The sequence below is a fragment of the Biomphalaria glabrata genome, chromosome 7, assembly GCF_947242115.1.
Source record: "Biomphalaria glabrata chromosome 7, xgBioGlab47.1, whole genome shotgun sequence".
Taxonomy (NCBI): Eukaryota; Metazoa; Mollusca; class Gastropoda; family Planorbidae; genus Biomphalaria; species Biomphalaria glabrata.
The window spans coordinates 26,944,517-26,956,731 of record NC_074717.1 but is presented as its reverse complement, the minus strand read 5'-3'; the positions used below and the strand labels follow the sequence as shown (position 1 = coordinate 26,956,731).

Here is a 12,215-nt window from a genome sequence, read left to right as displayed (position 1 = left end):
ACCCTCTGCTACAGTCAGTGGCGTAGCTATGGTGGAGGGAGGAAGGGGAAGAATTTTAAAATCCCCCCGCGCCTCCACTTGAGTGGGGGGCCCAAATGAGTGTTTTTTACATTAGAAATTAAATATTATGCAACATGCATTGCCCCCAAAGAGGTCAAGCCTCCCGGACCCCCAAACGATGGAAAATTCCTAGCTACGCCTCTGGCTACAGTGTAGAGTTAAGACCAGCAATTCAACATTTACGATGCAAAAAGAGGAATTGATGAACGAATCTTTTAACTGTGAGAATAGGAATGAACCTACTGACCCAAACGTTGATCACAAGGAACTTTGGAACAACAATATATGGAACACTGAACAGCTGCTTGAAGGAACTAAGGACAACAATACATAGAACACTCAACAATACATAGAACACTCAACATTACATAGAACACTCAACAGCTGCTTGAAGGAACTTTGGAACAACAATACATGGAACACTCAACAATGCATAGAACACTCAACAGCTGCTTGGTCATGTGGTAAGCCCCCTGGACTGTTATCTGGACTACCCGCCCTATCCCCCGCCTTCCTGTGGGTGGTTTGGCCTAGGATGCAAGAATCTTCAATTTAGAAGGAAAATAGGACACATGGATAACAAACAAACAACAGCTAGAGAAAGTCGCAAGCATTGCAGTATTGATCCTTTCCAGACAACAGACATAAAGTGGTTGGACTACGAAACATTGCCATAAGGACGAGGAAGGAAGAAAGGGTTTTAAAAAAAACAACAACAGAGTGTTCAAAGACAGAACGAGCAACAGAAACCAAAGCGAAATAGATCCACACCGTAGACACAAACCTGAGGTAGAACAAAAGAGCATTCTCTACTTTACAAAAACACGGACACAATATCTTTCAGCTAAAATAAGTAACAACCGTGACAAAAGTTGAAAAAAAAAAACGATGTCCGCTAGTTAAAAATACACTGCGAGTAATCTATTGATGATTGGAGCTCACCATTACGGAGGATAATAGGGCCTACTAAATAGCTCGCTTGTCTTTTTAGTCTACCCAGTGTGCAGAAGTGTGTTGATCATCTAGTGAAGATTTACGGGATAAACTAAACAATGTAAAGGACGCTCAATTGTAGTTCAATATTAGCACTATTTCAATGCACGGCAATTCATCTTCGTATCAAATACGTTTGAAGTCATACAGTAAAACTCTAATTGCTTACTCCCTACTTAAACTATTTTGTACAACAAAGTAAGAGCCTTAGACAATTTGATTCTGTAGTAGTCTACTAAAAAGTGCTCAGAAATTGTCAGAAATTTAATTTAAAAAAAGCGTATCAACACTTCCCTTATTTTGCACTTTCGACTATAGCACACACACACAAAAAGAATGATTTATTAATTTACAAAATATGGTGTCAATATGGCGTCCTTGACATTGATGACTTAGTCTAATTATTTATAACCATTGTCGTCTTCGTCTTTTTATAATCTTGCGTTTTCATGGCTGAGTGGTTAAGCGCTTTACCTCCGAACCTTGGTTCCTGTGTTCGAATCTAGGTGAAGATTTGGATTTTGAATTTCGGGATTTTTTAGGGCGCCCCTGAGTCCACCCAACTCTAATGGGTGCTTTAGTTGGAGAAAGTATAGGCGGTTGCTCGTTGTTCTGGCCAGATTACACCTTGTTCTTTAACAGCTGACCAAAGAAACGGATCGCATTAACATCATCTGCCTTATAGATCGCAAGGTCTGAAAGGAGAACTATTATTTAAACAAAAAATAAATCCACGTAGATCTATTGATATCGCCCATATTTCTCAATCTCACTTTCTGTTTGTTTTCTATGGTATTTTATTGCTTTAAGAATGTAAGCCGAATTTACATGAATCGAAATGCAAACAAAGACAAGATCACTGTGTTTCAAACTCACTAGTCTTGCTAATTCTCAAATAAAACACATGCTGTTTGGAAAACAAATATGTGCACTAAGATTTACCCAGAAGTAATGCAACATTTCTGAGACCTCGTTTAAAAGATTTGTTTCCAACAAATACATATCTATATTATAAAGTAGAATGTGAGGGGTATGTATGTATGTATGTTACTTATAGACATCAAAACCGCTTGACCAATCTTGATAAAACTAGGCAGGAATGTTCCTTGGGTACCAACTTAGACCGTAGTGTATGTATTGTAGCCCTAAAACAAACTTAAGACCCTCAAAAAAAATAAAGTTGTCCGACTCTATTACAGCTATAGTATTTTATGGATCTAGGCCATGTCTACAATGTTGACATACGAAAAGATAGAAAGGATTTAGACCTAGATCTAATTTTAAGAAATACACTTTGCGCAGATAGTTTTTTACTTTGACACATGAAAATACAAAAGAAGATCCATTGATTTCATTATATAATAAAATTAACCTTCAACTTTGTGTTTCAAAAGCATTTTTTACATAAATTAGTTCCTGATATCTGTGACTACAGATTTCCTGACGAACATTCTTTCATTAGACAATTCCGTAATGAATCGCGTACTAAATATTAATTCGTTTAATTGTTTACTTTATAATCCCATCTCTAGATCTAAAACTCTAATTCAACTCTAAGATGATAAAACTTCTCTTCGCACGGATAGTTTTATACTTTAACACATAAACATATTAATTAAAGTCCATTCATTTCATATTTTGATCAAATAAACATTCAAATTTGGTTTTCTAAAGCTACATTCATTTACGAAAGCTGCGAAGCCGAGTTGAGATAGGCCTAGATCTATATTCATTCATGAATCGCGTACTAAATATAATTTCGTTTAATTGTTCACTTTATAATCCCATTCATTTAACAAAGCTATCGCTCTTTTCGTTTTTAATAGATAAGAATGTATCGACTTCGGGTAAACCCATTTTCGCAAAACTAATTTTATTTTCGTAGCGAAAGAGAAATAACGTGAAAGGATCATTAGCTACGTTTAACATACATCTAAATCCAATCCACTAGATTATTCAAAAGCAAATGTTTTAATTTAAAAAAATGGATTTAAGCCTATTAGCTATTTTGATTTGATAGCTTCATTCACACTATTTTTACATTGACACATTGGCTTTACTTATTACATTATTATTTCGTTTAATTGTTTACAAATCACTCTCAGTGACTATATCGACAGTAATGCGCAAATATAGACCCGCGGGTCGCGGGTAACATATGTCTAGTATAACATATAAAGTAGAATGTGAGGAGTATGTATGTATTCTGTCCGGCCTAGAAATCAAAACCGTTAGACTAATCTGGATAAAACTTGGTACAAATGTTTTTTAGATAATCGCGGAGACAGTAATGTATGTTTAATGTCCCTCCCAAAACAAGAAGGTCCCAAAACAAAAAGAAATACCTGAATTTATCTCTATTAAAGAAGGAAACTTTTTGACTAACCGGGTAAACCCGTTTTCACAGTATTTTATATTTGATATAAATATGTCAGCTGAATGGGTAAACCCGTTTTCACACTCCACTTTCATTTTAGTGGTAACATTTTAAAAAATGTTAAGGGAACATGTATCCACTAGATTGGCCGCGGGTCATATCCGGCTGGTTTAGATTTATAACAACAAAATTAAATATTGATATCTATCTACACATTCACTTGGGCGGCTGAGGGAGGAATGAAAGAAAGCGAGATCTATTGAGACAGTATCATGCTCATAATACCATGTAAGAGATTCAGTTCTTTATTTAAAAAATAAAATTGTTGAATTCAATCTCATAAGAAGGATCCTATGTATCATCCTGGAGACACAGTCTCGAGAGCACTCTTGATCACGGCGTAAAGCAAGCGGCAAGGATTCATTGAATTGGAAAACATCTACATTTATATAGTTTAGTAATCTTGTTTACTTACTGTTTTTACACTAAGAAATCCATGAGAAATTAATATATATGTATATCCATTGCAGCTTAATTTTGTCTAGAGCTCAATCTGCAGAGTTTTGAAACAAAATAAACAACCAAAAACTGGACACTGGTCACTACAGAATGTTACGTACAACTGGCAATAGTCATCCCTTTATCACATACAGACGCTATTTTATCTGGCCAGATACATTATTATTGTAAGATTGTAAGCCAAAAAAAAAATGTCTGTTACACACAAAGCATAAGGGTGGAACAACTAGTGTTTCGGCCACTCCATGTCATCCTAACTTTTTTCTCTCTTTCTCTCTCTCTCTCTCGCTTCTACCCATTCTCTCTCTCTCTCTGACGCTCACAAAACTTATTTTCTCCCCTGCACCCCATTTTTCACTGTCTAATAGAAAGCGTGATCTTTGAGTTAGGCGTCAGGAAAGATGTTAGGATGGCCCAGAGCTGTACTAATTAAGAGACCTTTGAAGGAAGAGAAACAGAAGCTTAGCTCAAGGAAACACGCTAAACGGCTACATGTCATGTGGACTAATCTTCTTTATTCAGAACCAAGAACACGAAGCCAAGGATTGTGCCAGACAAATATGTAGATCTAGGTCTAAAGAAAAAGAGATTGCAACTCATTACCAAAGACAGAAAGACAAATAGTGAATATTTTTATTCATTTTATTGTTATTTCATACATCTATTCTTTTGTTTATTTTATTATGTTATTTCATACATTTTGAAGGAATTTAATGGAAAATTTCTGGGATTCTAATTGGACAGCCGTTTTCCGAGTTACTTCATAGGATATTGTTGTAACTCTAGGGTAGGCACTCAACGTAAAGGCAGACAACTCAACACAGTTTAACAGGAAATAAAGACAGGTGTTTATTCACTAGGACAAACACATAACATTCTTCAACTTCCTCAGAGTCTTGCTACTAATTTACCACTCCTTTAGACAGCAACCCGAATGAGGACCAACGACAGCCTTCCCCGCTTCGCTCCAGGTCCCTTCTACAACCTTCAGGCATCACAAAAGCTGGCTTCTTAGTTTCCAAGCATTCAGACTCTTCACAATCCCTGATGCACTGTTACTCTCTCTCTCCTAGTGTCTTCCTGTTTTCGTTCACTAGTGCGCTCGTCCGCACTTCAAGCACTGGTGCAAGGCAGGGTTACAACAATATGTTACTTTGAGGTCCGACAATTTCAGAACTATTTCACAAGTCTACAGTGTCCCTGTGTCACTCATTTCTTTGGTTCCCTATATATTCTTTTAATGTGGCTCTATTTTCAAAATTACAGTTAACGTTGGGCAGAGAAATAGGCTAGATTGTAGATCTATAATTGTAGATCTATAAAGACTGGCCAATATGACCCTATTTATTGGCCAATTTGTTCGATCTTGTCCCAAAAGAAACTTTCTGATTGTTCAGTTTAAAAAAAATCTGTATAATTTACGTGTTAACCGTTACAATAAATGTGGCCATTATCTGAACATCTCTTCTAGTTAGATCTAGATTTGAGTCGAAATTTTATAGAAAAATGATCATGATATGTTCTGACTAACTTCTGACATTTCTTTTTAACAGGCTCGAATAAAACAGTGTAAAGATGTATACTATTTTGCTATACTGTTATCCGCATAGAGATATATATTTAAATCATAAACCCACGTAACTTATAAATGGTATAAATGGTCTAGATTTAGATGTTTATATACACAAGTAATAGTCTTTAAGAAGATACTTTACGTTTAGAATTGCATAAAATACGTGTGATAACACATACTCGTCTGTAGTCTATATTTTATACTAGCCGAATATAACCCGCGGCATGCGGGTCGGGTTTACCTGATTTGTAAAAGTGTTTCGCTCTTTAATAGAGATACATTTAGGTATTTTCTTATACTTATAAGTTATTGAACATTCACTACGGTCTTCGCTAGGATCTATGAAACATTTATGCCAAGTTTTATCAAGATTGGCCAAACGGTTTTGACTTCTATGCGAGACATACATACATACATACGCCTTACATTTTGATTTATATATTAGATTAACTATATTCTCTCCTTTATAGCTCTCTCTCCCCTTTTCACATTTGAAAATAAACTTGACCATCCATATTGCCCTGCACTCAATATGACATTGTGTAATTTCTCCCAACGCATGCCAGGGTTAAAGTTAAGACGCCCTGAACACGCGGTTTATATTTACAGTCAAGAGCCCTAGTGTTCACAGCAGACAACGTATCGATCAGCCTAGGTCCTTAACGTCTAAGATAATCTCTGATGCACATAGGGGAATACAAGGAGGGGCAGTTAGGAGTTTCGTTATAGATTATAGACTGATAAAATCTTTGATTTTGAGACTAGTATTATAACCAGCTTCCTTCACAATTCATATTTTAGGGCTGCCTCTCTCTTCCCAAATCTTTTATTGTATTAGTAGTAGAAGAAAGCCAAGAAATAATGTAGGTCTATTAACTGAACTTCTATTATCTATTTGTCTATTATCTATATGTCTATTATTTAACAGAAGGCAGGAGAGCCGCTGGTCGTCCACTTCTAATGTATACTGATGTATGCAAACACGACATGAAGCTCTTCAAAATCGACACTAGCAGCTAGGGAAAAGTGGCACTGGATGGCATAAAGGAATGGTCCCGCGCAGATGCCATACACAACAGTAGTAGAAAGAAGGGTGAAAATGCAACGGCGCCTGTGGATTACATATGCCCATAATGTGACCGCCAGTGGCGTAGCATCCATGGTGCGAAGGGGTTCAATGAACCCGGGCCCACGACCATTAGGGGCCCACCTGTAATGAACTCCAATTGGTAACAAGACTGGAAGGATTAGTCCTCCCGTAGAGCCTTGGCGAGAAACTCTGCTGTTAGGCGTAGTGACTTTAAGCTCCCATACAGGTCAAGTGACTCTGCAGACAAACAATCCCGCAGCTCTTGGAGCTGCGGACACTCTTGCAAGAGATGCGCCACTGTCTCCACCGACTCTCCACAGTGTCGGCAATGGGCATCAAAATTTGGCCGGAACCGGGCAAAATAAACACCAACATGGCAGAGTCCCGTTCTACACTGTTCCGACCTTTTTAGCCTCCTCCATGCATCGTCGCAAATGTTTCCAGACTCCACGGGCATGTTGGAGCCATCCCAGGATTTCAACCACTTGTCATGTACCCACTCTCGGATTAATGTCGTAGCTTGGTTAAGTACTTGGGGCTTCAAAAGTGGGCATGCCATCGCTCCTTGCGTCCACTGCGCTTGGGCCCATTACTCTTGACTTTTTGATAACTTTGGGATGACACCAAAGGGAAAAAAATGCACTTTTATAAAAACCGATTAAAAAATAGAATTTAAAAAGCTCCCTAAAAATATCTTTAACTTTGTCCCAGAATTTATATAAACTTAAAAAGCAGTGTTTTAAGCTTTTATGTAAGGATTTGCTTTCCATCAGGTTTTGTGAATTGTAATGGTGGCTAACCCTAACCGTGCGTTTGAGGTGACAATCGTCTCCATAGCGTCCCATTCTTATTTTTTTCTTGCCTGTTTATACACTTATGGATAGTATTACTGGAAGGGTAGGGGATGGATAGAGTTTGGTTAAGAAGTAGGGATAGTCCCGAGTGTCACTAATTAAAATTTCGATAAAGCTACAAATTATTCAATTTTTTCATAGCTTTATTTGTTTTTTTATTTCTTTTGTATTTAAAGCATATAAAGTCATCCTTAATGTTCCCACTAATTTGATGTAAGACTGTCTCTGGTGATACTAACAGAACTTCAGGACCTCTCGGTATCAACTGGTGAAGATTAGTTGGGGTTTCAATGGGGGGAAATTAGCCACTTAGTTTCCCCATGAGATAACTGCAATGCTGTTAGTCTGCCGAATTTTGGAGGCTTCTCCGATGTTAATGTGGAGAAACGGTCAGACTTATCAAGTTTCTTTGGATCTGTATACAATGGCGCCGAATTCACGTCTTATCCGCAACGTGATGATGAGTGATGTCCAGAAACGTTGTTTGCGTTGATTAGCCCAGTTTAAAATATAGTGTTGGACATAAAAACAGTAGAACAATAGGAATTCACGCTGATCTGTTAGCTGGTAAAGATACCAACACAAACATTTAGGATTGTGTTTCCTGGGATTTTCTTTCTTGGCTTCCAAGTTTCCATGGAAACTGGAGACGGCTGCCTTCGGAGAATCCCTGTTTCATCGTTTGACATGTGAGGACATGTATAATACACGTGTTCGTACATGTGTCTACAACAGAGAGCAATAGCCATGATGTCTACAGCCGGAAATAGGACAACCAAATGAATTAGGAACAACTTCTGGGGAAGCATGATATTACTTTAATTGTGGTGAGGGACCATGAAATTTGTTTGCTTTTTTTTTTTTTGACTATGTAAAATCTTTTGAACTACTGAAAAAAAAAAGTCTGACATCCAAGATGGCCTAGATGGGAGGCAGAAGTATATCACTCATGAACCTGACTGCTCCGCTGGTTGCTATGAGCCAGTGTGACCCAGGGTATTCGCCGCGGGATTCAGGCCGGAGTTTCGTGATAAATGGGAGCTGTTGATGTGTGTTTTATATAGGTTGCACCAATCGGTGTTTGGGAGTAACATCCCTTGTAACTGTTGTTGTCAACCAATATGGCGTTAGATTAAACAGTTGATTTCATGTCTTATAAGTTATATCCAGAGTCTTGTTATTATTCATTCATAATAATGTCGTAATATACCAATTGCATTTCAAAAGAAAGTGGAAGCAGAAATAGAGACATTAGTAAAAAGGAAAATATTAATTCCTGTAAATGAACCAACAGATTGTGTCAGCCAGATGGCTGTGGTTCAAAAGCCAAATGGGGATTTAAGGATCTGCATTCACCAAAGACATCTAAACACTGCTTTAAAAAGAGAACATTTTAAGTTACCAACTTTGGAAGCTGTAATGCCACAGTTCCTAAATGCTAAAATATTTTCTAAATTTGACGTAAAGGAGGCTTACTGGCATGTACGTCTAGATGAAAAGTCTAGTCTACTAACTACCATGATCACACCATATGGGAGGTACAGATGGTCAAGACTGCCTTTTGGACTAAGTGTAAGTGGAGAAATATTCCAGAAGAAGTTAACAGAAGCATTGTTAGGATTAGAACGATGCATTAATGTGGCTGATGATATCGTGATTGTGGGATGTGGTCAGTCCAAAGAAGAAGCAGATAAAGATAACTCTGACAAACTGAAGAGATTAAGAGAGAGATGCAAAGAGAAATGCATTAAATTAAATGAAACAAAAACAGTAGAGAAACAAGACCAGATAAGTTTCATGGGACACTGCATTAGTGTGCAAGGCATAAAGCCTGACATAAAGAAGATCAAAGCTATTCTGGAAATGAAGAAACCAGAAAATAGCCAGGAAGCAAGAAAACTATGTGGAATGGTGCAGTATTTGTCAAAATTTTTGAACAATCTAGCAGAAGTGTCTCAACCATTAAGAGAACTAACAAAGAAAGATTGCAATTTTAGATGGACTGAAAAATGTGAAGAGGCATTCAACATGATAAAAACAATGATTACAAATACTCCAGTCCTTATATTCTACAACCCTGACAAGAAACTTGAAATACAAGTGGATAGTAGTCAACATGGACTTGGAGCTGTACTAATGCAAGAAGGACAACCAATAGAATTTGCCTCTAGAGCATTGACACCAACTGAAAAACGGTGGGCTCAGATTGAAAAAGAACTACTTGCGGTAGTTTTTGGACTAGAAAGATTTAATCAATATACATTTGGAAGACATGCAATAATAATAAATAATAAATGATCATAAGCCACTTGCAAACATCTTAAGGAAGCCTCTAAACCAGGCTCCAAGAAGATTACAAAACTTTATGTTGAGGAGCAATCGTTATGATTTCTCATTTCAGTGGGTAGAAGGAAACAGTTTACACATTGCTGACACATTATCACGACTGTGCAATCAAGAGGAGAAGAAAGTTTTTAACATATTCCAGACACATGTTGTGGACATACCGGATCCGTTATTAGAAAGAATAAAACAAGAAACAGACTTAGATGACACATTAAGTAAATTATCAAAGCAAATTATGAATGGATGGCCTCAAAGAAAAAAAGATTTAGACAACAGGGTAAAACCATATTTTGATTTTGCTGATACTTTAGGACTTAGTAATGGGGTAATTTCAGTATGCGTCAAGAAATGAAGAAAAACCTGCACACAGCACACATTGCATATGATGGAATGATGAGGAGGGCCCGACAGACGATGTTCTGGCCTGGCATGGCTGATGAAATAAAGCAGATGGCAGAGACATGCAGTGCTTGTCAAGAAAGAAAACCTATTAACCAGAGAGAAACACTTATACAACATGATGAATTAAATGTACCATGGGAAAAAGTTGGAGCTGACCTGATGGAAGTGGATGGAAGACAGTATCTAATTACTGTTGATTATTACTCTAATTTTATTGAGTATGATTATCTGTCAACAACAACATCACAAGATGTGATTATAAAATTGAAAGGACAATTTGCTCGTTTTGGTGCTCCAAAAATGTTAATAACAGATGGCGGTCCACAATTTAGTTCAAATGAGTTTTTGAGATTCACAAGGCGATGGAACATCACTCACATTAGATCAGACCCTGGTTATCCGAGAACAAATGGATAGGCGGAAGCTGCTGTAAAGATAATGAAGAATTTATTACTGAAAACTAAGCATAATAGTAATGATCCATATGAAGCTTTACTGGAACTCAGAAATACACCTCGGCAATGTACTGGATTTAGCACTTCAAAGTGTTTAAGTGAACATGTTGTAGCTGAGAAGAAAGAGAATTACAAACGACAGGTAAAAAGACAATATGATAAGCAAGCTCGGGATCTACCAAAACTCCATCTATTTATTTATTACCAATACCCAGGTCAATCAGGGAACAACCATCTCCAAGATCTTATAAGATCAAGGGAGATAATGGAGGATTCTACATACGCAACAGATATCATATTAGGCCAAGGAAAACTATTTTGAAAGACACTGATGTATATGATGGGAATGTCTTGGATGATGATGATGATAATGAGAGGCCAGATTTTTCTGATAACTGTTCTCAACATTCAGCACAGTCTGGAGTAGTTTCTCATGTACCAGACAATAATTGTGATAGAAATATGCCAGCAAGAACTAGCACTCGAGAAACAAATAGACCTGTGTGGCATAGGGATTATGATATGTACTAAGAATTTTTATGACAATATTAATATGCATGTTGAAATATTTTTTCTATTTATTCTATATGTGTCACACTTTCAATTAAAATTTATTTTTATTTTTAGTTGTTATAATATTTATAAAATAAGATGAGTTATTAATGTTTGTTATTTTAATTGCAAATATTTCTGATATGTATTTTGTTAGCTATAGAAAGGGAAGAATGTTGATGTGTGTTTTATATAGGTTGCACCAATCGGTGTTTGGGAGTAACATCCCTTGTAACTGTTGTTGTCAACCAATATGGCGTTAGATTAAACAGCTGATTTCATGTCTTATAAGTTATATCCAGAGTCTTGTTATTATTCGTTCATAATAATCAACAGGAGCCAGACCTTATTTCCCTGCGCAGCACTGGTCACTTTTCTGATGTAGATTTTGATTCTACTTAATAATCCATGAGAGCAGTGAACTTAAACATTAGAGTTTCAGAAATCTTGCCCCTAAAGCTATATAGATTTATTTCAATATATTAAATGTTAAAATAGTGAAATAGATTCATGATGGTCTTACGATGACTATAACTAATATTGTATAATCTAATCTAATAATGTAATTATTATATCAGAATAAAAAGGAGGTAAAATCTAAACAAAAACAAGTAGATTTTTATTTCCAAAAGTCTAGATTATAGATCAATATTGCAATGTTATAAAATACTAAAACTAAACAAAAACAAGTAGATTTTTATTTCCAAAAGTCTAGGTTATAGATCAATATTGCAATGTTATAAAATACTAAAACTAAACTTCTATTTTTTAATTCAATATTGCATTCAGTCTATTAATAGATTTTATTTTTACATAAATCTTATCTAAATTACATCTACATTATTCCAAATTTATATTTTAGATCGAGATCTAGTAGATATAGATCTTAAGAGTGCTAAATCAGAAGTTTAATTTAGGTAGATCTACTTCCTCATTCTAGTTCCATTTAAATGAAAATGCCAATAGCTCTGTTGCTAACTGCGCTGGGACATCG

At 36.3% G+C, this 12,215-nt stretch overlaps 2 protein-coding genes across 3 annotated transcripts in view; one reads left to right on the top strand and one right to left on the bottom strand.

Moving 5' to 3' along the window:
* LOC106078394 (uncharacterized) overlaps nucleotides 1-12,215 on the bottom strand; it is a 49,740-nt gene that overhangs the window by 18,492 nt on the left and 19,033 nt on the right. The window contains exon 1 of one of the 2 annotated variants that reach the window (XM_056036245.1): nucleotides 3,906-4,165. The exons of the other annotated variant lie outside the window; for it this stretch is intronic. The gene's annotated coding sequence lies outside the window, so the exon portion shown is untranslated. Of the gene's footprint in view, nucleotides 1-3,905; nucleotides 4,166-12,215 lie in introns of those variants that run through there. 2 annotated transcript variants of the gene reach the window in all.
* Nucleotides 8,985-11,200, top strand: LOC129927122 (uncharacterized). The gene is made up of 5 exons (XM_056034345.1): nucleotides 8,985-9,135; nucleotides 9,238-9,692; nucleotides 9,868-9,980; nucleotides 10,148-10,393; nucleotides 10,885-11,200. Exons 1-5 carry the CDS (start codon nucleotides 8,985-8,987, stop codon nucleotides 11,198-11,200), a joined length of 1,281 nt encoding a protein of 426 aa, XP_055890320.1.

Bases quoted from the DNA above. Each gene is read 5' to 3' on its own strand.
- LOC129927122 (XM_056034345.1), top strand. From the start codon at position 8,985: ATGATCACACCATATGGGAGGTACAGATGGTCAAGACTGCCTTTTGGA. The intron at 9,693-9,867 runs GTAGTTTTTGGA...TTCTCATTTCAG, and splicing joins TTGAAAAAGAACTACTTGCG to TGGGTAGAAGGAAACAGTTT. The intron at 9,981-10,147 runs GTTATTAGAAAG...GGGTAATTTCAG, and splicing joins GTTGTGGACATACCGGATCC to TATGCGTCAAGAAATGAAGA.